The sequence below is a fragment of the Grus americana genome, chromosome 3, assembly GCF_028858705.1.
Source record: "Grus americana isolate bGruAme1 chromosome 3, bGruAme1.mat, whole genome shotgun sequence".
In the NCBI taxonomy this organism is placed as follows: Eukaryota; Metazoa; Chordata; class Aves; order Gruiformes; family Gruidae; genus Grus; species Grus americana.
This window is the reverse complement of record NC_072854.1, coordinates 67,675,379-67,701,911: the sequence shown is the minus strand read 5'-3', so window position 1 is coordinate 67,701,911 and position 26,533 is coordinate 67,675,379. Positions and strand designations below refer to the sequence as shown.

General features: G+C 38.6%; 1 protein-coding gene across 3 annotated transcripts in view; it reads left to right on the top strand.

The window, feature by feature from the left end:
• The window catches only part of SNX9 (sorting nexin 9), a 65,242-nt gene extending 39,016 nt beyond the window's left edge, over positions 1 to 26,226 (top strand). For all 3 annotated transcript variants that reach the window (XM_054819156.1, XM_054819154.1, XM_054819157.1), the window contains 12 exons: positions 595 to 679; positions 2,636 to 2,761; positions 3,067 to 3,184; positions 5,912 to 6,042; positions 7,458 to 7,561; positions 10,165 to 10,268; positions 12,990 to 13,067; positions 18,593 to 18,669; positions 19,625 to 19,714; positions 21,116 to 21,230; positions 22,751 to 22,842; positions 24,168 to 26,226. In XM_054819156.1, coding sequence (XP_054675131.1) covers positions 595 to 679; positions 2,636 to 2,761; positions 3,067 to 3,184; positions 5,912 to 6,042; positions 7,458 to 7,561; positions 10,165 to 10,268; positions 12,990 to 13,067; positions 18,593 to 18,669; positions 19,625 to 19,714; positions 21,116 to 21,230; positions 22,751 to 22,842; positions 24,168 to 24,215 — 1,168 coding nt within the window. In that variant the 3' untranslated portion in view covers positions 24,216 to 26,226. The remainder of the gene's footprint in view (positions 1 to 594; positions 680 to 2,635; positions 2,762 to 3,066; positions 3,185 to 5,911; positions 6,043 to 7,457; positions 7,562 to 10,164; positions 10,269 to 12,989; positions 13,068 to 18,592; positions 18,670 to 19,624; positions 19,715 to 21,115; positions 21,231 to 22,750; positions 22,843 to 24,167) is intronic.
• The last annotated feature ends 307 nt before the right edge of the window (positions 26,227 to 26,533 follow it).

Genomic DNA, 26,533 nt, shown 5'->3' with positions numbered 1-26,533 from the left:
TCTGAAGTAAATCCCACTTTACTCCTCGCGTTTCTGCAAGCAGACAGTAGGTTGGCAATCCTTGAAGGGCTAAGTATCTTCCTAATTAGAAAGAGAACCAGATTCTTTTTGCACAGACTTGAAGGACATTACAGTGATTTTTGTGTGGGGTTTTTTTTGTATTGGTAGATAAATCATTTGACTCATGTTTAGAAGAACTTGATAAATCCACAGTTTGGTATTCTTTCAGGTGATTGAATTATCATCATCTGAAACAGCAGGACAGTGTGCATGGGCATTTCCACAGGGGGTGGGCTGCAGTCGAGTGGCAGATGTTACTTGTGTCCTCCTGTTACGTTTGCTCTGATGGGCTGCAGAGCACAAATAGCTATTTTACCTTGGAATAAGGGACCTGTATTACAGAAGTAAAAGCTGGAGGTGAAGAGCTAAAGCTTCTCTGCTTTTCCAGGACAAATTGTTGGTTGCTTAAGTAATCTGCATCAATTCTTTTCTATACTTGAGAAATACTAAGGGTTTTTTCCTATAGTGGCATATGCAGAATTACCTGCCAAAGGAAGGAAAATACGGAATAAACTTATTTTGGTTTTTTGTTAGATTTCCTGGATTTGCAAAACCTGGGATGGAACAGTATCTGTTGGCAAAGCAGCTAGCAAAACCCAAAGAGAAAATTCCCATAATTGTAAGTTGGGGACATGTGTGTAGTTTTTGTGTGTGTTGGTGGTATGGTTTGTTTTGGGGTTGGGTTTTTTGTTTTGTTTTTTTTTTGTGGTTTTTTTTTTAATCTTCCCCACCCTTCCCTTTTTCCCCAACTTAACTTTTAGCCTCAAGGTTGCTGTATGTATTTGGGTCAGAAGAACATATCATTAGAAATAGAACTGTCATACTAAAACGGTGTACCACTTAAGTATTTTAAAATTGTGGTACACTACATTTTGGAGTCATGTAGAGTCATAGAATGGTTTTGGGTTGGAAGGGACCTTAAAGACCATCTAGTTCCAACCCTCCACTAGACCACGTTGCCCAAAGCCACATCCAACCTGGCCTTGAACACTTCCAGGGATGGGGCCTCCACAACTTCTCTGGGCAACCTGTTCCAGTGCCTCACCACCCTCACAGTAAAGAATTTTTTCCTAATATCTAATTTAAATCTACCCTCCTTCAGCTTAAAGCCATTACCCCTTGTCCTGTCACTACATGCCAGTGTAAAAAGTCCCTCTCCAGAATTTTTGTGGGCCCCTTCAGGTACTGGAAGGCTGCTATAAGGTCTTCCTGGAGCCTTCTCTTCTCCAGGCTGAACAACCCCAACTCTCTCAACCTGTCTTCATAGGAGAGGTGTTCTAGCCTTCTGATCATCTTCATGGTCCTCCTCTGGACTTGCTCCAACAGGTCCGTGTCCTCCTTATGTTGGAGGCCCCAGGGCTGGGTGCAGTACTCCATGTGGGGTCTCACCAGAGCAGCGTAGAGGGGCAGAATCACCTCCCTCAGCCTGCTGGTCATGCTTCTTTGATGTAGCCCAGGATACGGTTGGCTTTCTGGGCTGCAAGTGCACACTGCTGGGTCATGTTGAGTTTATCATTAACCCCGCAAGTCCTTCTCCTCAGGGCTGCTTTCAATCCATTCTGCGCCCAGCCTGTAGTTGTGCTTGGGGTTGCCCCAGCCCACGTGCAGGACCTTGCACTTGGACTTGTTGAACTTCACGCAGTTCACACAGGCCCAGCTCTCCAGCCTGTCAAGGTCTCTCTGGATGGCATCCCTTCCCTCCAGCGTGTTGATCACACCACATAGCTTGGTGTTGTCAGCAAACTTGCTGAGGGTGCACTCGATCCCACTGTTTGTGTCACTGACAAAGATGTTAAACAGTGCCAGTCCTAATACTGACCCCTGAGGAATGCCACTTGTCACTCATCTCCACTTGGACATCGAGCCATTGACCACAAGTCATGATATAATTATATTATATTATTGAGGTATTTTTCAGGGTCAAGTCTTAAGTCTTCCTTTCTTCTAAGTGTGCTGATTTGGGTGGTTTTTTTCTTTTCAGTACTTGTGGGGGGGTTTTTTCCCTCATGCTGGACCTGCATTGCCTGTGACCATGAAAACAAGCCTTTTTGGGACTGGGAGGCAAAGCAAATGCATTACACTGTTAGTTATCTAGAGAGTTATCTAATACATAGGAGCTACACTCATAAAGGTTTGCAATATTCAGTCATGATAGTCAGGTTATCTTCTGATCTAAAAAATAAACTCTTCTAGATATATGCTCTTCTAGTGAAATGTGGTTGAAATAGCAATCCCTAGAATTCACCACTCCTTTACTATTTGTGAAAAAACTGTAAAATACAGAATAAGATAAACACAACAGTGGCCAGTCATCTCTGGTTGGGAGAAATCCCTCTGTTTCCTGACTTCTAAGCTTTCGCTGAAATCAATAGAATCTTTCAAGTGGAGAGAGAAAGTATTTCTCCTTTGTAGCTGGTACAACATGATGTATTTAAATACAGATAATAAATATATTATTATATAAAATATATAAAAATATATAAATATAAATAATATATAAAAAGGTATTATATTTATTATTTTATTATTATATTTAAGTACAGGTAATAAAGATAATATTTGCAATTTCTTACAGATTGGTGATTATGGCCCAATGTGGGTTTATCCTACCTCTACATTTGACTGTGTGGTGGCAGATCCCAAAAAAGGTTCTAAAATGTATGGTCTCAAGAGCTACATTGAGTATCAGCTGACCTGCACTGTAAGTGTATCTGAAACAGGATCTTCTCTCTTGAAGTACGGGTCATTTGTACATATAAATAATACAGTTTGTGTGATTTGGTAACAGGGCTTAAGAATAAGTGACTCTTACTCTTAGTTGTCACACTTTTTTTTTCCCAAAGAGTTACTTTATTCTACCATTTCAAGTTCTGCTGTAATTACAGATTCAAGGCTCTAAATCATAAATTTTATTTACATTCCATGCGTTTACTATCCTGGTCACACTTGTTTCATGTCACTATCTGTGGATGCCTGTCAAAATTCAGAGTTGCATTTCTCTTGCAGAACACTAATCGGTCTGTCAACCACAGATACAAGCACTTTGACTGGTTGTATGAGCGTCTCCTCGTTAAATTTGGATTAGCCATTCCAATCCCATCACTTCCAGACAAGCAAGTAACAGGTAATTATTCCCAGTTGTCAATTCATGGGACAGGAAATAACAAGATCACTTTTTTACAAGGTTCAGTTATTTCTTACTGTTTGTTTTTTGCCATTATTTTTAAAGAAGGCATAAAAAACCCCCAATCTTTCACCATTCAAAACTTATGATGAGTTCTAATGGCCTACTGATAATAAAATATGATCATTAAATGCATCATTTCAGAACTCAGATTTACCTAGTCCAGTGATTTTTTTTTTTTTTTTTTTTAATAATTAAAACCAGATCCACCCTAGTTACTACAGAAGAGAATACTTATTATTGGAGAGAAGAGATAACTACTTATGTTCCACATTTGCTGATTTTATGGAGGAATGGTTTTTGAGGGGGCTTTTTGTGTGTGAGGGGGCTTCTTTTGCATTTGAATGTAAATGTGTTACAGGAGCTTTGAAGCAAAGCTCCTGGAGGAAATGGAGCATGCCCTGACAAACTGGGGTTTTTTTGCTCACAAGTAAAATGTTGCAGCTGTTTCTCCTATTGCCTGATTTCACACTTGATTTAGAAAGCATCTTTCATTTGTATAACATTCTGCTCTGGTTTGATGTCAGTTCACTTTGACCGAACTCAGTGAAGCTTATGAAAGTCTTTTGTTCCGACTTCAGGAAAAGTGGGATTGTACCCTGTAAATGCTCATGAGTTCAGTCTTTGCAATTGAATATGGTAATGCCTGTGCATTTTCAGTAGTCACTGGCTTCCTTCCTACGAAGGTGTGCTAGAGTGCATGTGAAGAAAAGAATAGACACCTGTACAGGAGGAAAATGCATTACTTTTTTCCTGTTTCCACTTGTGTGTTTTCTGGTAAGATTTTTACACAGCCTTTGAGACAACCAGCCAAAACCAAACATACAAAAGCTGGCATGTTGCCAACAACGTGGCTGTGGGCATCACTTGAAAATGCAGCAGCTCTGCTGTGTTTGAAGAAAGCTGAGCATTGATGCAGATGCTGGGATAAATGCCGAGGAAACTGAAAAGTGAGGAAGCGACTTCCTCCCCTCCTCTTAGTCTTATGTTTAGAATTCACCAGTATTGTTGCTTCAACATGTGCATGTGGACTAAAAGGAAACCAGAAGACCTGATGGGATCTCTGCATTTTATTGTAACTGTATTTTAAAAGACTCAAGAGTTTGGCATCAGAGTTAAACCTTGCCTGTGGATTTCAGTCTTCCGGAGTCTGTGGGAGAGGATAACTTGTCTCATGCGGGGAGAGGGGGGGGAAGGAAGGCGAGGGGGAGCAAGGCATGCCTCTTTTCCTTTCTTTTTTTGAAACATTATGGGAAACTCTGAAAAAAAAAATGGTGTTTATTTTTCATTGTGTTTAGGAGTCATCTTTCTGAAGACTGTCTAAAAAAGTATTTCTGTCCATTAGTCTTGGCAAAGCAAGACTCTTTACAAATAGACTGACTTTGCTCAGGATCATGATTTTGCTGGTGGTGATATGCCCAATGACCAGCACATAGCTTCCAAAAGTTACCGTTCCTGTTGCCTTGCATTTCTTATACTGGCAGGAGTGCTACGGAGATTTCAGTATAGATTAAAGGTGGAACAAGGTATTACTGCAGGTTAGATAATGTCTTTTCCATAGTAGTTGATTTCTCCCCCTCCCCCAGCTAATTTGCAGGAAATATATCCATACCCATTTTTCACTAGTTGTGTTCTTTACCTGCTAGTCTTGCTAGCTTCCACATATGCAACTTAAAAAAGAAAAAAAAATAAACCAAACCAAAAAAAAAACCCACAAAAAAACCTCAACCTTGTGGAACTGCTGCCATAGTAACTATGAAGTAGAATTATATTGAAAGAGTACATGTGTTCAAGGTTTGTCATCTGCGCTGCTATGGTAATTAGAGTTGGGTGCTGGAGGAACTTCATTCCTTTCAAATACATCCTATTCACTGTATGCTTTAAAAGTCTGACGTACATTTTTTTTAATTGGAAAAGATTCTCTCAAGAAGATACAGCTTGTGCTAAAACTAAAAGGTTCTTATAAATACACAGTGATGATGCACTACTGGTAAAAAAAAAATTGATTATTTAATAGTTTGTGTTAAAATCTAACTACCAAAAAAATCAGTTACAGAGTCTTATGTGTATGTATTCTGATTGGTTTATATGTGTGATTTATCGAGATTTTTTGAGATTTTTCCCAACACATTCATTTACCTATATAGAAATATGTTTGTAGGAGGTACCACTCTTTTAAATCTGCTATTCATATCTGAGCAGTGCAATTTCAAATGCTTTGTTAGCTAGGACATGACAACTTGGAAAGTAAGTAGTTCCTTTTTCTCCAGCGTTTTTGAGCTTTACATTGATCAAGGATTTACTAGCTGTATCAGAAAAATGTCTGCATTCCAAGCCTGTGCCCAACTTTTCTCTTGGGTCATTTGAATACCTAAATTTTCCATCTAAAAGTTTATTAATTTTTTTTAAATTATTTGAATTGTGGGTGGGTATTACGGCTTTTTTAATATTTCATGACTGTCTTTAAAAGGAGTATTCTTAGTCAGTAACCGGTATACTGTAATTTAAGGTTCTTCTAATTTGTCAGCATAATGTTTCCTTCTTGTAAGTTGAGTCATTAAATAATTAATAACTCACCAGATGAATTACAGCTTCTGTTTAATTAAAATAAAAAAAAGTGGGGGTACTAGAGTAGAAACGTAACAAGTACTGTTCAACATATAACAGGGCGCTTTGAAGAAGAATTTATCAAAATGCGTATGGAGAGACTGCAAGCATGGATGACAAGAATGTGCCGCCATCCTGTTGTTTCAGAAAGCGAAGTTTTTCAGCAATTTCTCAATTTCCGAGATGAGAAGGTAGGAAATAAAGTTCACACGCAGACTGAGATTGAGGAATTGCTCCCTGACGCCATCGCCCTTCGAACCAAGAGCTCAGCTTTGTAGCCTTCTCATTTGTCTGCCCCCCTGTGGGCAGTGGTGATAAGCTGAAAACTGTTGGGTTTGCTGACTAACTTAGCTGATTGGTCAAAATGAGGCATAAAGTTGCTTATGCGTTGGAATGGTATACAACATTTCAGAGATGTGCTCTTTAAAGTAGCTTTGCCAGTCTTTTAAGGAAAGTTTGTGTCCTCCAGCAGAATAGGAACATACATAACAGCTCTTGGCTGTTGCCCTGCTCTGTCTATGTTGGACTTACTAATTACTGTGGTCCAAAGCTTTTGCTTTGCTACCAGAAGCTACTTTGTAGCAGATCTCGGATGTCTGATCCTGTATTATATTTAAAAACACTCCCACCCCCACGCTCCCCTCCCCCCAACAGTTTTCACTGGAATGGGTTGTAATTGCATTATGCCGCAGTCTTACCTGGTATAACCAGCCCTTTTTTATTCTCTGCTTCCCCCCACCTCAGCATTTTCTTATGCTTTTTATAGAGGTTTTAATATCTTTTACCTTCAGTAAATAATGGTTTCTTTGTGACCGAGCTCCAGCTCTATTACTAATTTGGGTATCTACTGATGGGGAAGTAAACAGGAAAACTCTGCTGCTTTCTCTTCAAAACAGTCATAATTCTAAATACACAGACTTTGCTCAAAAAGTAAATGACCCTTGGAGGTTTTTTAAGACCAGACTGCATAAAGCCCTGAGTAACTAAGGTCACAGCTGCTCCTTTTTGAGTAGGAGGTTGGACTACAAACCTCCTGAGGTCACTTCCAACGAGAATTATTCTGTGATCCTGTAAGTGAAGGTGTAATAACATTGTGAGTAGCAGTCCTAGCAAAGTGCTATTTGGATGGCCAGCGGAGAGTTGTGTAACTGTGCTACCTAGTCAGCAGTTTTTGGTATCTAACTTATGGACGGATATAAACAGAACAGATGTTGCAATACATGTGGAATTTTTAACCTTTTTATCTGTTCCCACTAAGAACTTAGTATGGCAATTGCATAATAGTCTCATGATCATCTTGAGTAGCTTCTGATACCAACACTGTTACAATGTGCAGATGCAGCTAAATACAATTTCTCTTACACTGTATTTCAGTGATATACAGGAAGGGTCTGTTTACCCCAGAATCTAGAAAACAAAGTGCACAAGGAGAAGGGAGGGAAATTCTCAGAAGCCTTGGCCCCACTGAAACTTTCAAATAAAAGGTTTTACTGTGTGGGTGGGCTGCTGGTTAACTGCATTTCATTCATGGCTTAAGTACATGCCCTTAAAGATGGATGAACTGTGGTGGTCAAATTTTGGGTTTTTGTTTTTTTTTTTTCTTAAGGAGTGGAAAACTGGAAAGCGGAAGGCAGAAAAAGATGAAACTGTAGGAGTCCTGATTTTTTCTACAATGGAACCAGAAGCTCCTGACTTGGATATGGTAGAAATGTAAGGTGGTTTCTTTTTGTGTGGACCTTATGCGTCTGGATATACAAGAGATACTGAGCTAATATAAAACTAAAATAGTGTGCACGTGTATTAATGGATTTGAAGAGGGACTCATCAAGGAAGAGGTGAAAAATTGCTCAAATACGAGATTTTCATATCAACCCCTCTAAAACTTGGTGGAACATCATGTGACATCTCTTTGACTTCAGTGGCCAAATACTGATCGGAAAAGGATTTATGCAAAACTAGTTGATGAGATAGAGCGCTGGCAGATCCTATGGAGTCATGTTTTGTATTGCTGTGGGAGTATATTTTGATCTTCAGTTGTGAACAGCTCCAAAGTGTGCTAGACTTGCCAAGTAGCTTAGGGTAACTTTAGGTGGACCATCAAGGAAAACAGTGTTTCTGTAAAATACTTGTATGTAATGCACACACGCCATTCTAATATCGGGAATCTGTGGAAAGCTATTAAAAATGAAAAGTGATTTAAATGATCCAACTTCATTTTAAATGGGTTACTACCTTTTTTGGGTATCCTTCTGGAAGTGCAAATGGAAACATTTATTTTATATATGTATATATTATATATACATACACTTTTTTATATATAGTTCTCTTGGTGGTAGACCTTTGGGTTGAAAGACTGGATTTAGTCTGCAGCTTTTATTTCACTCCTTTAGGCTTAATAATTTTTCTTAGAAATTATGTAGTATGCATTACATGCTATGTTCTACAACAGCAAGCAACAAAAAAAACTTGGATAATGTTTTGTGTCTGCAACTGTGGATAAACTAGAGAGAAGTGTTTATAGTAGCAAAGCAGCAGTGCACTGACACTTGGAAATATCCCAGCATAAGCTTTATCCAAGTGATGTGGTGCATATGAAGGTGTATATAATAGCTGTTCTGTACTAGTAAAAAAGATGAATGTTTTTAGGTCACTTCCCCTTTGAACATGAGGATTTCAGTCTTCATTACTTTTCTTAAGTGATATGTTTTATATATATATCCCAGTGGTATAAAAGCTGAAGGGGTGAACCAGAGGGAGGATTTTGTACATAGGGTACTGGAGTGGGTGAGTCTGTATTCTATATAAAACCCTGGCAGGGAATGAATAGCATATGGTCTGCTAAACAGTTTGTCCCCAACAGGGTGAGGGCAGGCAAGCAGCCTGCAGGGAATGCTCCCCAGAGGGTATTGGCTCTTGGGCTGGAACTGGCAGCCTGGGGTGGTTCTGGGGACCTATCTCCAAGCATTACAGGGGTGGCTGTAACACCTCAGACACCTACAACATGTTCTGGTGCCTGGGACTCTCTCAGGGTGCTGTTAAAAATGTGTATGAACAGTCTTGAAAGCCATTACTGCTATAAGTGGACAAACCAGCTTGTTCAATACTTCTTGGGTTCTTCAGTGGAAAGACGCTCTTTACTGAAACAATTTTGCTAGTACTTTGGCAGTCCTGCGTCATCCTGGTTTTGATCAAAGGATGGTAACCCTGTGCTGGTTCATGAACTTTTTCTGTGATCATGATACCGTAAAGTATGAAGTAAAGAAAATTAAAAGGATGGTTTGCTACTGGGAAAATGGGAGTACAACAAGGGCCTCTTGGAAAGCCCAGGTTCTGTTTCTGTGCAATTAACTCTTCAGTTAGGGTTTCTGGCTGAGGAAGGAGGTGCCAGTGGGGAGGTGGGAGCCTCTAGGTGGTTGGGTCAGAGCTGGAGCTGCTGCCCTGGCTCTGGGGAGTTGCTTAGGGTTGCCTTCCTGTGAGAGCTGTCACTTACAGGCTTTGGCTGAAAGCATTTGTAAGATGTGATGCAGTTTGAATAATTCTCTGTGAAAGTTAGAAAATACATGTCTAGTTGTCTGTTGTAGGATTCACAGCACTGCATACACAGCAATGCTCTATGTTAATGGAAAGTTTTGATAGCTGCATGAAAACATGCTTAGAGAGGGGTAAAAAGGCATGTACTGGTGCAGAATTCTCTTTAGAGCATCACTGATTTTTCTTTCTTTCTATAGTACAACTGAATGCAAAAATATTGTTAATATAATACAAAGTCATGTATATGTATTTCCCTAGAACAACTGCTATATTAACTGTTATTCACCTGTTTTAGACTTAAAATATCTGGAACAATTTTCTTTATCCATTGTTGTATGAATTTTACTACTTCTGTTACTCTAATGTCTAATTTCCTGTCAATGTGGGGTCCTTCTATTTGTGTTAAGTGCTTTAGGGATGCATTTTCCTCAAATCAGGTTTTGCTGTTCTGTTATTATTTGATCTCATTGGGGAGGATATTTAGCTCCTAACTTTTTTTTTTTTTTTTTTTTTTACATGAAGGTAACTAGCTATAGTAGGAATGATAGTCCAGTACCACGTTTTAACAGAGGGGGGGAAAAAAAGAATGAAAATGCCTGAATCTGAAGAGGGAAATTCTGACCTCAGTGAAATGGCAGAGATTTCAAGGAATTCATTTATTTCTCTGATTTTTTTTTTTTTAAGACCTAGTTGCCACTACTAAATATTTCAGCATTGCATTTAAAGTTAGCATAATGCATCTGTTAAACTGCTTTTATTTTTGCTTTTTCCATATGCCACAGAGAACAGAAATGTGATGCAGTGGGTAGGTTCACCAAAGCAATGGATGATGGAGTTAAAGAGCTGCTGACAGTGGGACAAGAGCACTGGAAGAGGTGTACAGGGCGTAAGTGTCCCTTGTGAACTCAGTAGTCATTTCTGTGTTGCTTTCCTCTGTGTTTTTTTTTGTCATTGGTTTTGTTGTTTATAATTCAAGGCACATCTTAAACCTAAAGGAAATCCTAAGTTACCATGATGATTGTATGTCATTCTGGTTGCTTTTGGTGTCTGAGAGTATAAATTCTGCAAGTTTTTTGGTGTGGTGGTTTGTTTGTTGGTTTTATTTTTTTTCTCTCATAACAGAAATATCTGGTCCCTGCCCATAGGTTTAAAAATATTAAAAGTTAAATAATTCTAGTGATCCAGCTAAAGTCTTTGTTGGAACTGTTCTCATATATTTGTCATTTAACTACATTTTAGTGACATGGGCAAAGTAGATCTATCTATTTGAAATCATAAATGATTGCACTTAATTAATCCCTTATTTAGGATTCTTGCATGCCAGGAGGAGTGATTTAAAGATGAAATTAGTTTAAAAAAAGAAAATAAAACCCAACTTGATTAAAACTTAATCTTTAGCCCAATTCTTTCTCCTATCTTGTCTCTTCCTTCCCACAGATATTTAGGGTTGCAGAACTTCACACCAAGTCCCTATGACTCTGCCTGGGCTCTAATTTCCTAGTCCACAGCAGTGTTCAGTGTTTGTGGCCACCACAAAGCAGCTATTGAAAGGAAGCAGGTACTACAGCTGAGGATCATAATAAGAAACATTTCAGGGCAGGCTGTAGTGTCTGGTGACCAAAGACCTATCACATAAATCTCCATATTTTTTTTTCTTTCCTTTTTTCCTCTCTTTAACTCTCACAACAAACCATTGTCCCCAGACTTGGGAGTAAGTACATCTCCTGAGTTATCTCTTTGCTGCTTTCTAATCTAACACTACAGTTGAATATCTGGGGCTGACTACTCTTCTGGTAGTGATTATATTAGATCTTAGTATCTGTAGGATGTTAACTTTAAATTATTTATGTTTCTCCACTTTGAATAAGAGGGTTTCCTTCTACACATCACTGACCCTCCTGCTGGTCAAAAATAGTGTAACAAAGGACACGGCTCTAACATTGTACAGATGTCACTTCACTAGGAAATAGATACTGAGGGGGAAGCGGAGGGCAGGGAAAGGAATAAGGTCCCTCAGATGAGACTAGAAAAATAGCATTGCAGTTACAGAAGTGATGATCAAAACCATAGTTAAGGGCTGGCTGTCACTTGTCCTTACAACAGAAATTCAGTATTTTGTTTGCTGCTAAAATCTCCATAAACTTAAACCACTAGTGCTTTAGGTATGGAATAACTCTTCAAATACTTACAGCTATTAATTAGTTAGCATAAATGTAGTAAGTCAGATGTGACTGTGTTGAAAACTTTAACTTTTAGCTTTCCAGACGTTCATACTGAATAGAAAAAGGAGACTGGTAAATTGGGATGTGCAAAACTGAAGAATTTCAGTAGTCCCTTAGGTTTTAAGTTCCCTGTCAGCTCTAGTCCCAACTCCTAGTCAGAAGTATTTTTGGCACTTCCTGAGCAATAGTTACATGCATTCCATTCTACGATTTTTAAAATGACTGACAGTGGAAATTTCTTAAATGCAAGTGAAAAGAAACCAAATTTTCCTCACTGAAGTTTCCACTGGGGATTCAGTAACAAGTTAATGGCTGATAACAGAACTCTAGTACTCTGAATGGTACCTGTTGTATAAGAAATATCAGTTGTTATAAAAAAAAAAAATTAACTTCTGGGCAAGAACTTGATCAAATATAATCAATAAAATTATGCAGCTTGGGGGGGGTGTGTGTTTTGGTTTGGTTTTTTTGTGTTGTGTGTTGTTTTGTTTTGGGGTTTTTTTTTTCCCCTACACAAAGGGATTCCTCTGTGAAAATCAGACTGTTTAGGATGCTAGAGCAACTAAAAAAGCGCTATTTACCTGCAGCGTGTAACCTCTGAATACAAATGTTTGACAACAAAAGCACATTTACTTGGTTTTGTGGTTTGGGGTTTTTTTGGGTTTTTTTCTGCTAGCATAGGTAGCAGAAAAATAAAAAATCGCTTTCATTTTTCAGACTGCTTTTTAGGCCTCTGGAGTGGTGGTATTCAAAGTCTTAATAATGAATGCACTCATCAACCACACCTTTTGACTTCATTTTGAGGAAGCAACTTATGAATGTGTTTTCAATAAATAGATTATAAAAACCCCATTTTTATTATTCAGACACTTGCATCAGTTTTTATCCCTAGATAATCTTGGTTTCTAGTGCCTTTAAAGATAAAATCCATGATTTGAGGAGAGTTTAGGTATTATAGATCTGTATAATAAATGCCCTCTCAAAATATTAATGAGATCTATTCTCCATATCACTGCAGAACTTCTTCCCACCCCTCCAGGAGGATAAGACTGCTCATGAGGGGGAGAAGAAAATCTCACTATATTTATAGGAGGACTGAGCTAGGAGTGCAGTGACACTTTTTTTTTTATAGCAGTCACTATTTCCCCAACTGTTTGTGGTTTTTAAGAATCCAGATTGCGATTGCTTTATCCAGTTTTGGAACATCTATAGCAGGGGAGGGGGTAAGAAAGTGAGTGTAAACGCTTCACTAGAGGAAACGTAAAACCTAGTTGTTTTTGAGATCTGCTTCTATCATGTTTTGGAAATGCTGCAGATTGTCTCACTTACCCTTGTGGGTTTTTGCTTCTGTTTCCCTCTTTTCCCCCTCCTTTTCCCCCTTTCAGCACTACCCAAGGAATACCAGAAGATAGGAAAAGCGTTGCAGAGCCTGGCACTGGTCTTCAGCACTAGTGGATACCAAGGTACCTCTATAGCTTCGTTTGTACTTTACTTAAGATATTTTAATTACATCATGCTACTTTCTTTGCCAAAGATTTTAATGCTTTCCTCTTTCAACTTTAGATGTCAAACATGATTCTGGAAAAAAATATTAAAAACTTGTTTCCCTGTGTATATTATGGAGTTGTTATATCCTAGTCTGCAGTGTTGTTTTCGCTCACTGTATAATCATGTGGTGGGGGGGTGGTGGTGGAGTTTAGCTTGATCTCATTAATATATAGTATGGTCACTGACCTGACTGACAAAACATGCTGTAGCATTTTTTTGTGATACCAAAGGAAAGGGGAGAAAATGTGGCATTGAAAATATTTGTTACAGAACTATTGCGTGACTTCATGAAACAACACCATATGAGGATGGAAAACTTGTATAAGATTTTTGTATACCATTATGTGGGCTGGAGGGTTGGCTACTGTAGCCTTTTCTTGTCCTTTACCTTTCCTTCTTCAAGACCTGTAAAATAGAGCCTGTCATGTTAAGTATGAAAGTTGTGGGAGGGAAAAGGAGGGCACCAATTGCTCAAAGTTCTCCTAAAATGTAGGCAGTTAGGCTGAACTTAAAATCCTGCTTTGCTATGTTAAGTTCTGCTGATGTTTTCCAGATAACTGGAAAACATTTCCTCATATCCCAGAGGGAGCTAATTGAGTTCATTTTCTCTGGGATTCTCTGGTTAATTTTTTTTTTTTTTCTTCTAGACTTAATAGCAAAATAGCCCTGTTCTGAAACCTTAAATGTTATAGCATAGAGGCTTCCTGAAATCTTTCCATCTTAGGACTTTTAGTGGACCAGTACTTATTCTGACTACTCATCTATCCTTTGCTTTGTACTCTTAAAGCTTTTTTGCCCCATTAACCATGTATTAAAATGCAACCACTTCTAAAACTCAGGTTCTCTGCTGCTGGAAACCTTGGAAATAGGCATAGTCCCTGTAACTTGTTCTCATCTTTGTCCTGTACTTCAACAGGATGACTGCTCAGTTAGAAATGGAGCATAGCATATTGCCTAAAACAATACTTTTGGATGTGAGAACCACGTAGGAGATTTGCATAGTTATGTACTTTTAGCATGGGTTAGAAAACTGTAAATCCGAGCCAGATACAAACTGAGCAAGAATTCTTGAGAAAGGACTGAAAATTGCTTGAACTATAACACGCATTCTTTTGCCAGGGTAAAGGGAAAACAATATAGCTTAAAGCTAGGATGCAAAATTGCAGATCAACCTTACAAAGAAAAGCTTCAATTTGATTTCCAGCATCTTTGAATGGTGTGAAAAAATAGATCCCATGATGCTTGGAATCAAGGCAAGGATGTTTCTCTTTGCTGTTTGCCCAGTTGTACCTTGTTGCACCCTAGTATCTTGCTGAGGAAAATGCCCTTCCCACTGATGCCTTTGTCCTGATTCCATATATTTTGCCTCAGGTACAGGTCTGTGGATTAAGCAGACTCTATGCAAGAGACATAAGCACATGGATTTAAACTGGTAGGATGTGGCTTTCCTGATATTAATATTTAAAAGGCGGCACTGGACCTGTTCCTTCAAATAAATAAATAGTAGCTAGGCTGGGTATGGGGTATGATTTTTTTTTTTTTTTTTTTTGACTGTCAGTAAAGAGGAGTGGCTCCTTCAGCCATACTTAAAGGCACTCAGTTCAGTTTCTGTTGGGAGCTGAATCTTTTGTTGTTGTTGTTTGGTTTTTGTTTTTTTGAGTTCTGGAAGTTTAAGCATATAGGCCTCTGAAGACTGCAACAAGTGATTTGATGACATGAATGTTTCCAGCTACTGGTAGCTGACTTCTGACATACTGAATACACTGTTAGTTGGTTCGTTTGCACAGTTGAGATGGGATATATCTACTCTCCTTACCTCTTTCATCAGTGCTGCCTGCTTACTCTGCAAAACCTTATGTGTGGTGAATGTCTACTGCCTTCTGATTCCCAGCCTAAAATGTTTAAGATTGCACCAGGCACAATGCACATGTTAATCTGACTCACTCAAGCTCCTTTTCTTATGCTGCAGAATGAGCCTTATCAATTAGTTGCCAGCCACAGTGCATATTAGGAATCTGTTCCCAGTATTTGCAGAGACAAGGGTACCTTTTAAAACTGTGAAGGAGATGTTGAGAGGTTCTCATTTAACTTGGCCGTGGGCCTATATACTGTCCAATTGGTTGTAAGAGTACGTGCTTTGAAAGTATGATTCTGGTCCAAAAATGCATATTGGACAGTTCCAGAATATGCCTGGAAGTGTCTTATAGCCTGGCACTATGTTGCCTATCCTATTGCATCATACAGTGTTCTTAGGTTAATGCAGCCTGAAATAGCATGGCTTCTCTTTTGTGGCACCAAATCTGGGCAAGTCTTTCTCCTGTATTAAGAAAACGTGAATGGCTGTGGTATGCCATTCAGCCATAGTAAGATCTCCTAATCCTACATCACCCCTCAGGAATTTTGGGAGGCAGTTCTGTGCAAGTTTCACTATCCTGCCAGCTAGCAACAGGCATATTTTGCTGTCCAAGCTGCTTGTGTGTTCTGAACGTTATCAGGCTGAGGTGTACTTGTGAAGAAAAATCTTGCTACAAGTAGTTCCCTAGTACATCCAACTTGATCTTTTTCCTACTCCTGGGTTCTCTTAAAACATAGTTTGAAAGGAAACAAAAAACACTTCTTGGCAAAAAAAAAAAAAATAAATTTTTGCTGCCCTAATCAAACCTTACAGAATATCAGTTCCCTCAATATGCCTGGTGTGTTCCGTCAGAGGTGATAATCACTGGCATTTACCAAGCAGTTAACTTCTTAGAGATGCTTTGCTAAACATCTCCAAAAGACTCCTCATAGTTTTACATCTACCTGTCTTTCCCTGTGACAGCATGTAGGCCTGTAAATCGATGAAAATATCAGTTTCTTCTTGTGGGTTGGGTTAAAATATTGGTAGAAGATTACTGGCCATTTTAACTAGTGTTTTTACAACTACCTTTACTCAATGCTTTTAAGCCCTCTCTGTTTCTCATGGGGATATATGTAATACATGCTGCCCTAATTTTGTTGTAAATGTCAGCAGCGTGTGGGGCTTTCTGCTTTTCCTTTGATTGAAGAACACCTGACTTCCTGGTATATCCACTGGGACTCAGCTCAGTTTTCATAGCTTGAGTTAAGAATACCATTCCCAACTTCGCATCAGTTCAAAAGCTGAGAATGCTAGAAACTTGGCCCTGACCAAAACCCGTGCTGACAGCAGTGATTGGGAGGAATCTGCTGCTGTAATTCAAGTTACGCTGACAGGTGAGCATGTGGGTTGTGTGTGGTATCTCTGATGAGGTTGCCTGGTATATGGAGTGACTGGCTGAACATGATGTGATACTGCTGATAAGGTGTATTAGAACTTGGAGGGTGTGGCAGGTGAGAGATGAAATCTGATTCTTTAAGGCTGCCCTGGTACTACCTGAAAAAGAGATTGTAGAACAAAAGGATGCAGTGTGAGAAGCTGCAGATATTCTGCCACTTGTATGCCTGCCTATTGTCAGGATCCACTGTCTGGAACAACTTTTAAATATACTATGCCTTAGCCCTGGTTTTGGAGGGGTGTGAATGCCTATGCTAGTAGTAGAAACTCTTGATGTACTCTGTGCCTTCTGCAGGCTGGCTTTGTGCCCTGCTGCCCCCAAATGAAAGAGGATGTGTGTTGAGAGGGTTTATCTCGATTCTTTAAAGCTTCAATCTATGAAGGTCCTTTGAGCGAGTTCTGCATAGAAAGGGAGGACTTTATCTTTCTACTCAAATATACATACTCTTCCACTTTCTTTTGGTTCAGATAGGAAGTCATCGTCTTTTATGGCATTATGAAATGAACAGCAAATTCTAGACCAACCTGGCTTTTGACTCTAATTAAAGCCACACCATATTTTGTCCCAAAATCTAGGAGTCAGTTGCCTAAGCAGCAGTTACTTCAAGGTTACTCAAGGTTACTTCTGAGCAGACATGGGAAATTCTGAAGTAATGAAATTATTTAAGTCTACCCAAAATAATGAAATTGATCTCCCTGAAATTTTTTATTATTTTACAACAATGTGAAGATATCTTCTGAATTATGTACCTCTTAGATTTCACAATGGAATGTCATGTTTTTATTTTATTCAGACAGGCTCCAATAGGAGAAAAATAACTATTTCTTTAGCAGTGTTTGTGTTGCTGGACTTACTATTTTTTAGGATCAGTAGCTTTCCCTCAAAGTTTTTGGCTTTATGAAACCAGTCTAATGGAAAGGAAGAATTGATTGATAGAACTGAAGCAGCATTCAGTCATTACCTTGTTTCCTTTAGGATATGCTAAAATGAAGGAATCCTATCTAATAAAACTCTAAGATAGATGAGTCCATATGTTGAAGTAAAAGAAGGTGCTTTTAATGTTCAAATGAATCCTTAATGAGATCAATGTTTGGTAATTTTCAATTGTAGAATAAAACCAAAATGCTCATAAAAGACTAACTGCTGCCTAATATATCACGACATGTCTGAAACGATGAGAAAAATCATTTTTTCTTAAACTAGTATTTGATACCTGCAAATTATACCTTCCCCTTTCTCTACCTCAATTTGCTTTCCACACTGTTGACTACATGCTTTGGACAAGCTAACAAGGATGGAAAAAAAACCTGTGGTGTTTTGGGAAGGTGAAGTGGCATGAAAAAACCCAAGAATGTAAGGCTTGTTTCCATCTTTGTCCCACATAGCCGTGTCCTGCTAGTAAAACACTGTTATGAGCGCTTGTGGTGGTGTATAGCTTAAGATTGTGGTGATGTCTGTATTTTTAAGTGTAGTTTATGGGGCCCTTTGATTTATTTCATATGATGATGAAAGTTAGAAACTCACTTTCAAAAGCAGCCATTCTTACAGAGCTTGAAAATATTATCCAAGAGTTCTCTAAAGGATCAGAAATCTTACTGGCAAGGAAAAAAGTTAGTTGGGCCTCCTTCCACTTCTCTGACCTTCTAACAATTATGGTCCGGGACTGTTGGGGAGCTTAGGGCTAGCATCACTGGGAGGCTATCCTGGAGAATTTACTGCTTATCAGGTATGAAAATCACTTATTAAAAATCGGAACAGCAGCTTTGTTTGTCTTCTAGTGTGACCCTCCTCATTCTCCCTTCCATCACATTCTAGTAGACCTCCTGTTGCCCAGTGTGGGGGAATACCTGTGTATTTAAACGACATATAATTATAAAATGTGGAAGTGAATAGTGCTAGTACTATGGTAGAACAGTGTTTGTGTAGTCCCTTTAGCATTCACTTTCTACAAAATCTTCAGTTTTCGTTCTTTAATGTTATAAAAATTACTAATATTTTTCTAACTTTTTTTATTACTGCTGGTTATAAAATGATGACTAGGCATTTATTATTGTCAAATAAGCTATTTTAGAAATTTGCCTTGAATCAAAGCAAGTTTCTTACTGTAATTGACCTCCTGTAATTTGAACACTGATGTTTACTTTTAGGAGAATCTGATCTCAATGGCGCAATAACAGAAGCAGGAAAAACCTATGAAGAAATCGCCAGTCTTGTAGCAGATCAGGTAGGAGTAGTAGGAATGCATTGGCATAGTGCGTACAAACGTATCACCTATTTGAATCACTTCTGACTTTTCCCTTTTTTTTTTCTTTTCTGTTAAAACATAACTGCTACTGTTGCAGACCAGTTAAATGAAATTAATTTATTATTATTATTATTATTATTATTATTATTATTATTATTACTTTTAAATGCACTTTCATCTTCTTTTCTACTATGTGTCAGCTTAGGGGGGATGTGATGGGAAGGTGTTTCTCTTGGATCAGAAAGATTACATTCTGGTTTCTGAAATACCAGATGGTTACTTCCTCTTTAAATGTCTTTGTTTTCAGATGTCAGTGAGCTGTCTTCATTACTGATACAAAAGAATTAAATTTAATCAAGGATAGAATTTCTACCTTCCCCCTGCATTCCCCAGATGTCTACAGGATCCAGATCTTGCTGCATTTCACTGTCTTGATACGCAATTGCCTGCTTCAGTAAAAATCTAGCTTAAGTAAATCCTGATTGGTGTCAGCATACAAGTCATAAACTGATGTTTAATGTATTAAGCTTATAGTGTCCAAAATGCAGATCCTCTTGATCTCAGGGTTGAGTCTGGAAGTTCTTAAAACAGCTTTCCAAGTCAGGGACTAAGGAGATGCACCTAGGGCTGGTAACTCCTCTTCAGTGAAAATTTAAGGCAAACCCCTTCACTTCATAAGCTATTGTTGAGTAAAACAATGAAGAGAGGCATCTGCTCACTGGTGCTCAGTGCCTTACTCTGAAGAGCTTATATTTTAATAAAGACCTTTTTGAATACAAAAAACTTGCAACAAACAATTAAGATTTTTGGTTTGGATTTTTTCTATTCTTTCCTTCCCTTTTCTACCCTCACCCTCTTTTGGCATCATGGTTTCTTTTCTGTGATGTTAATATGCCACAAATACTTTTACTAATGCTTACACTTTGTTTATTAGCCCAAGAAAGATCTTCACTTTTTGATGGAAACAAATCATGAATATAAGGGATTTCTTGGTTGCTTCCCAGACATCATAGGAGCTCATAAGGTATGTGAGGGGCCTTTCCTTCTAGGGGTTGGGCAGTAGGAAGATCTACAGCAACAAAAGTGGTGGTATGGTACACTGCATTTGTGCAGCAGCCTGGTCCCTGCTTCCAGAAACACTGAAAGTTTGGCATGTTGATTTTTAAAATTAAAAATACTTAGAGGGGAGGGAGCCAGAACTTGTGTCGAGATTTGAGAATATCATGACTTTCTACTGCAGGAGAGCACTAGAAGCTTCATGCCTTTTTTCAGGTTAACTTCATGTCCCAATGTTGTAAATAGCTGCAGTGTAAATTTATAGTATTTGAGTCTTACACAGTAGCTGATACTAAACCATACAAATATTGTAGGAAAAATTGTGTATGCTTACATGACTGGCTTACTGATATGTGATAAATAATCATGCACTGCCTAGAAGTTTCTTTAATATTAAAAACCAGAATTGGACTAATTTTTTTTTGAGGGGGAACAAAAACCAATCACTTTGTTCTCTGTAATAAGAAATAAAAGAAAAAAATTAGCCATTGTGTCTAGTTGTGGATATTCTGCCTTTTTTTTGTCTTAGAGTTTTCCTTATGTTCGTGTGCCTGCTTTAACATATTTCAGGAAGCTAAAAACTTTGAAGTATTAAACAAGTATACAAATTTGGGTTTTTTACCACTTGAAGTGTTAAATGTATAAAACAAGAACATACTTCTGAGAGCAACAAAGATAAACGCATATCAGATTTGTGTAGTCTTTCTTCAGGACACTTACAGTCCCTCATCCCACAGAATCCTTGGGGAAAAATACCATAAAAGGAGAAGAAATGTTTTTAAAACTAGAAACATAAGCCTACTGCCAAGATACGTGTAAATAGATTCTCTTGAATGTTGTTTGGCACAAATACATTGTGAAGGGGGAGGCATTTCTTTTTATGCTTGTTGTTTGTGTGACACAAGGATTTTCCTGAATCAAAAGTTATATATTGCAATGAGTTGTAGCCTCTTGGAAAATAATTTATGTTGTCTCATCTTGTATGATGTGCAAATAAGGTTTACAGGCATTTGGAAGTCTGAGGCTTTTGGATGTCTGTTGTGTTGGTCAGTGGCATTTTGAAGCTTGGTCCTCTTGTCCTTTCTGTATATATCCTTGTGTGTTACTGCCTTTACCAAACTCCATTTCCCAGTGACTGTGTTCATGCCTGTGTTTTAAAGTTATTTTTTGCAAGCTGTTAGGACTCTTGAAAGCAATCGAGTGAAATAACAAACTTTGGGTGAAAATGTGAGAAGGCAGAATCAGTCATTGTGTGTGTATATACGTGTATAGTGTGCAAGCTCAAAATGTGGCCAGTGGCATTTTAGATGACTATAAAGACCTTTTAATTTGACTAATCTTTTAATCTTTCTGCATTTGGTTTCTACAGGGAGCAATAGAAAGAGTGAAAGAAAGTGATAAATTAGTTGCAACCAGTAAAATAACCCCACAAGACAAACAGAACATGGTGAAACGTGTGAGCACCATGGCTTATGCACTACAAGGTAAACCAAATGTTGGGCTAAATGGCAATGTTGTTGTAGATCTCTGAAGGACATCTCTTAAGTGACAAACTTTGAAAGAGAATCTTTGTTCTACTAGGAATCATAATAAGAGCTAGGTGTGGCTTTGCGTGTGTGTGTGTGAGACCTGCTTAGATTTTCCTAAAATTTCCTAAAATTGCAGTTATTTTGCCCATTGTTTTCTTTCAAATCTCATATTGCTATTGCAAAAGATACATGTTTTGGAAATGCTATTAAAAAAACCCCACTACAGCAAAAAACAAACAACACCCTCCCCCTGCCCCTCCCCCTCCCCCCCCCCCCCAAAAAAAAAACAAACCCCCAACCAAAAAACCCACAACAACCAGCCACCCCAGACTGATTCTTTCATTTTGAAGTGATAATGTCTAAAAGAAAAAACATGGGCGCTGGTGCAGGAAGCAGTTCATCACGTGCAGAAGTGTTTTTCTGACTCATGGTTTAGTCAGACATGATCCAGTTGAGATTCATGTTCTTGTGGATAAGATTTTTTTTCCTGGATGTTCTTTGAATGAACTCTTTCCTCTTTAGGTTAGAGAGCTTGTAAATATGAGATGTAGCACACTGTGCTTGAAAAAACAGGGAAGTGAGGAGTTGGGGCTCAGTCCTGCAGGATGTGAAGCCCTTAAGTGCATCCTGTTACTGACTGCAGTGGGACCACTCATTGCTGAGGGCGTTGCATCTTTTTTTAGCTGACTTAAAGCCAAGAGTACTCAGTATTTTACAGGACAAAGTCAGGGCAGCACACAAAATTGATTTTAAAAACAAACAAGAAAACTCCCCACCCCCTCCTCTTTCCTGGTCACAATGATGCAAGAGGACTGTGCTGTATAAGTAGTAATTGTGGAAGACACCTCTAGGATGGCTTTTACAGTCTAGAATATTTCTTCTCCCTCTATTGGTATCTCAAAATATAGTTACCTTTTTATTTCAGCCATAAGCTGCGATCTGACAAGAGATGCAGAAAGTAGTGAAAGGTGGTACGAATTCAGTAATGCTGTTTCTCAGGTTTCTACTGAAACAGGCTCAGTCAAGAATGACTACTGGCTGTATTATTTTTTTTTGAGCTAAATATTTACAGCTGTGGCTTACAACTTGATAGCTATACCTTTGGAAATCTGAATGTCTTAGCCAAATTCTGTTGGAAACACTTCAGGAAAGAGCAGTTACCTCAATAGAAAAAAATCCTTCTTGTATTCTTTAACAAATCTTTGTACACCTGAGTATTGTAACAGGAGCCTGGCTTTATCCAGGAAGCGCCCGTGTTTTAGCAGTAAGTAATTGACATACTACCAGTTTTACAAACAGTTCCATCATAACTTGGCTGTTGCAGGTAAAACAGGTTGTGGAAGCATGAGAATGGCAACTATGCTGGCAGGGCTGGACACTGAACTTGTTGCACAGTAGCTAATGTATACTGTGTGAAACTATTCCTAGTTACAAATGGTTCTCTTAAATAATTTGCCTCCTGGGTCTAATTGCAGCTGAGATGAATCACTTCCACAGTAACCGGATTTATGACTACAACAGTGTCATTCGTCTGTATCTGGAGCAGCAGGCACAGTTTTATGAAACGGTAAGGTGTAGTATTTCAGTGCCATTTTCCTGGCACAACTGTGCTGCTACTTTTATAAGAAATACTTGCAGTACTTCATCATCATTTTGTATGAGCCTCTCCCAGAGAGCAGATATTTAAGAATTGTACGTGTAAAAAAAAATAAAAGAACAAAGAATGAGTTAAAACAATATTTTCCTATAGGTACTGTTCCTACGTACATGACTGTGTCATATTAGACCTAAAAATTAGTGTTGAGAAACATTATTGTTGACAACGTGATTATTTTTTCTTTCTATGCCAATATTAAAGTTACAAAGAATTTTAGTTCTGTGATGTGCAGTAAGACCTGCTGCACTGAATACAACAATAAACCATTTGAATGGAGCTTCCCTCTTACAGGATGGGAGGACGAAGGGAAGCTTTTGTGATTTTAAGCCTGATGTACACAGTGTGGGGCGGGAGGACTGGCGTGGTTCTGGTGACTTCTTAAATATGTTAACTCTGAGCACTTGACCTAAACCTTAGTTCTCATTTAAAATTGTTCTTACACATGTATTCCTAGTGGTTTTTAAATGAGACCTGAGAACAAATTTTCTAATGTGATACACTGGTAAAACATGTGAGTTTGAGTGTGCTGGAACCTGACTTCTATCACTGAAAGGAGTAATATAAGCAACTGGTTCCCCTTCACAGCAGCAAAAGGTGCCAGTGGGGCTTCAGCGGTATCTTTAGTGGATGAGAACTTCAAGTCCCCCATCAGGTCACCTTGCTCAGTTTCTCCGACACACGTGACAGGGTTTGGCATAGGCTTCTCCCTACCTTCTTTCAGTCTCTTGTCCAGTCTATCCCAATTCTTCTGGTTGCAGCATCACCAGTCTTGTTGTACCAGTCCTCTCTCCCCAGAACAGGGACCAGATCGATGTTCACCTGTGGGGTGCTGACTACCATAAGAGCTGCGGGGAGAGCACAGGAGCTCTGATCTGATGCATGGCCTTGTTTCAGCAAGGAAATGGATTTCATGAAAAATCTGGCTTTGTTCCTGTAGCCCTCCTGCATAGTGCAGTGCTAGATAACTGAACAGACAGGATGACAGCCCTGCCTACAATACTTTCTCTAATGCAGCCTGAGTGGTGAAAGGACAAAATGAACAAGGCAGAAATTGTATATATGAGAAGAAAAGTCTTTATAAGGGAATGCTTTGAGAGTCCTACATACACAAAACCTGCAGCAAAAACTGCAGTTTTTCAGAAAATGAGGGAACATTCCATTAAATTTCTTAGCCTGCAATCGTATTTCTGCGTGAAGTAACTACATATTAAATATGTTCTGTTTCTTTGTTTCAGATTGCACAGAAGCTGAGGCAGGCACTCAGCCGCTTTCCTGTGATGTAGAGAGGAAGGAGTAGTCAACAATAAAGAACAACTCCGAAGTGCTTTTCTTATCTGGGGGCAATGCTAATAAAAACTTGTTAGCCTTTGCCAGCCAAAAAAAAAAAAAAAAGCCACACCAAAAAACTCCCAACAACAACAACAATCAGTTGTAGAAAAAAAGAATTATTTAAAATTTTACTTTATCAGCCTAAATCATGAGATAATATTCTCTCATCTTGAATGCTCTCCCATTTGTATCATTATTTAAATAAAACCAGCTAGATAATGCTGTCAGTTGTAGGGATCTAAATTATCAAACTGATACGTTGCCATGGACCTCATGCAGACTTACATCTATCAGATGTTCTTCCAAAAACTCTTAATTAACATCAGAGTTACAAATTTATATCTTTTTTTTATCAAGTGGGAAAGCAGACAAGCTTGAGAAAATTAATACTCCATTATATTCAATTCAGCTCTCTAGCGATTCAGTAGCCAGGAGGAATTATATTCGTGTATGTTTCTGGTAAATGTTCATGATAATCTCCTCAATGAACACTTTGTTCTAAGTTTGGCTTCCCATACGCAGCCATGGCATACTGCTCCTGTTATGCCTTCTGGTAAATATCCTTCATACTTCCCTTCCTTTTTTGCCTTCTAACTAAATCTTGTACTTGCAGCACAACACCTCAGAGCTTATGTCAGGCTCTTTTTTTTCGCTATGCACTGTGTAAGAAGACAAAGTACAAACAAGGAAAGAGCCATTCGGGAACGTGTGAAAAACAGTTTTCCACACCAGCACTTTGACACCCTGCGATGTTATGCCATAAGGTGCTGGTGTCAGGGCTGGCTTCCCTTTTACCCCTCTGAGAGTTCGAAGTGTTTCAGCAGAGGGGCCGCTGCCACATCTAACCCAAACGGGTAGAAGTCCCCAAATTCCAACTAAGCTCAGGTCTTCATGTAGTAGTATGGTATCCTATTGGCTTGGGTTTACTTTTTGCTGCCTTTTGATGCAAACTAAAAGGTGACAGAAGTACTGAATAACATCATTAGTTCTCACACAAACGCTGTGCTTTGATCATCACCTCTTACCAAGTGGCCCAGTGTCCTCTTTCATACTACTGAAATATCCTTTGAGGCCTGGGCTTTTCAAAACAGAAAAGCTGCCACCAACCCTGTTCACAATGGGCACCAACTACAGTAATTCATTTCATGCCATAAGCAAGCAGGAAAGCCAAAACGCAGGTTTAGCTAAAATGTGCCTAGATAATACACATTTTGGCAAAAAAATGAAAATTTACAAAAAGGCATTTTACCAATAAGCCATTCTAAGTGGTGGGTACAGTCTGTTGGTTGAATAGTTGCCTTATTCTGTTTTGCATTGGTGTTACTTTTGTGTGCTAGAAGGAAAATCTGGGTCTGCCTGAATAACCTGAAACCAAACCAAACCAGGCTAAGCCTAAGTCTAGATGCTTTTCAGTGTCACGGGTTTTGTTCATGTTTTATAAACCTTGTCTTTTTCTCCTCCCAATTTTAGTTGTTTGCTTCCAAAATTCCATAGCGCAGTGTTGTTTGATACAGCCATTTAAATATGTACAAATTGTAAAGAATGTGTATAAATGTTTTACACCAAATGTAAGATCTGCTTGCATGTAGAAGCAGCTTATATAATAAATTGTTACAATGTGTACAGTAAATTCTGAAATCACTTTTTCAAGCCAGCATTTTTTTAGCATTTGTATATTCACTTTTTGGTAATGAAATCTCTTTGTAACAGACTCTTGATTTGGGAGGGGGAAGGGGGGGGTCTTTTTACCAATCTTTAAATAGCTCCGTATGCACTAAAGTTGAAGGTTCTTTATCATGAATAGATTGTTTTGGGATCTAAGTGTAAGCTATGCATTCCCAGTCCAGGGAAGCTATGACAGTAGCAACTGTGTCAGAGATGCAACATTTTGGCAGAAAAGAAAAACTGTTTAAAGACTTCTAGTAAAATGAAGTTAAACTGATAATAAATATTTATATATATCCACCAGACTATTTTATTTTTTTCTTTGAAATCATCACGTTGCTTTTTTAACAGGGTGATGTAGTATGAGGCAAATCCTCCTTATAGCTTTTCATCAGCTTACTCGCACTGGGACAGCTGAGGAATGAGAGAGCATCCATGTGTCTTCCATAAAGCAGGCATCACAACTCAACGGTATAATAGCGCTAGTGACTGCAAACCAGCAAAGGCTACGCATATGTTGTAAGCTTTCATTATTCAGGTCAGTCCAGCTCGTGGTTGATGGAACCCTCCTGACTGCAAATAAGTAGTAGAGCACAGTGCTACTGTG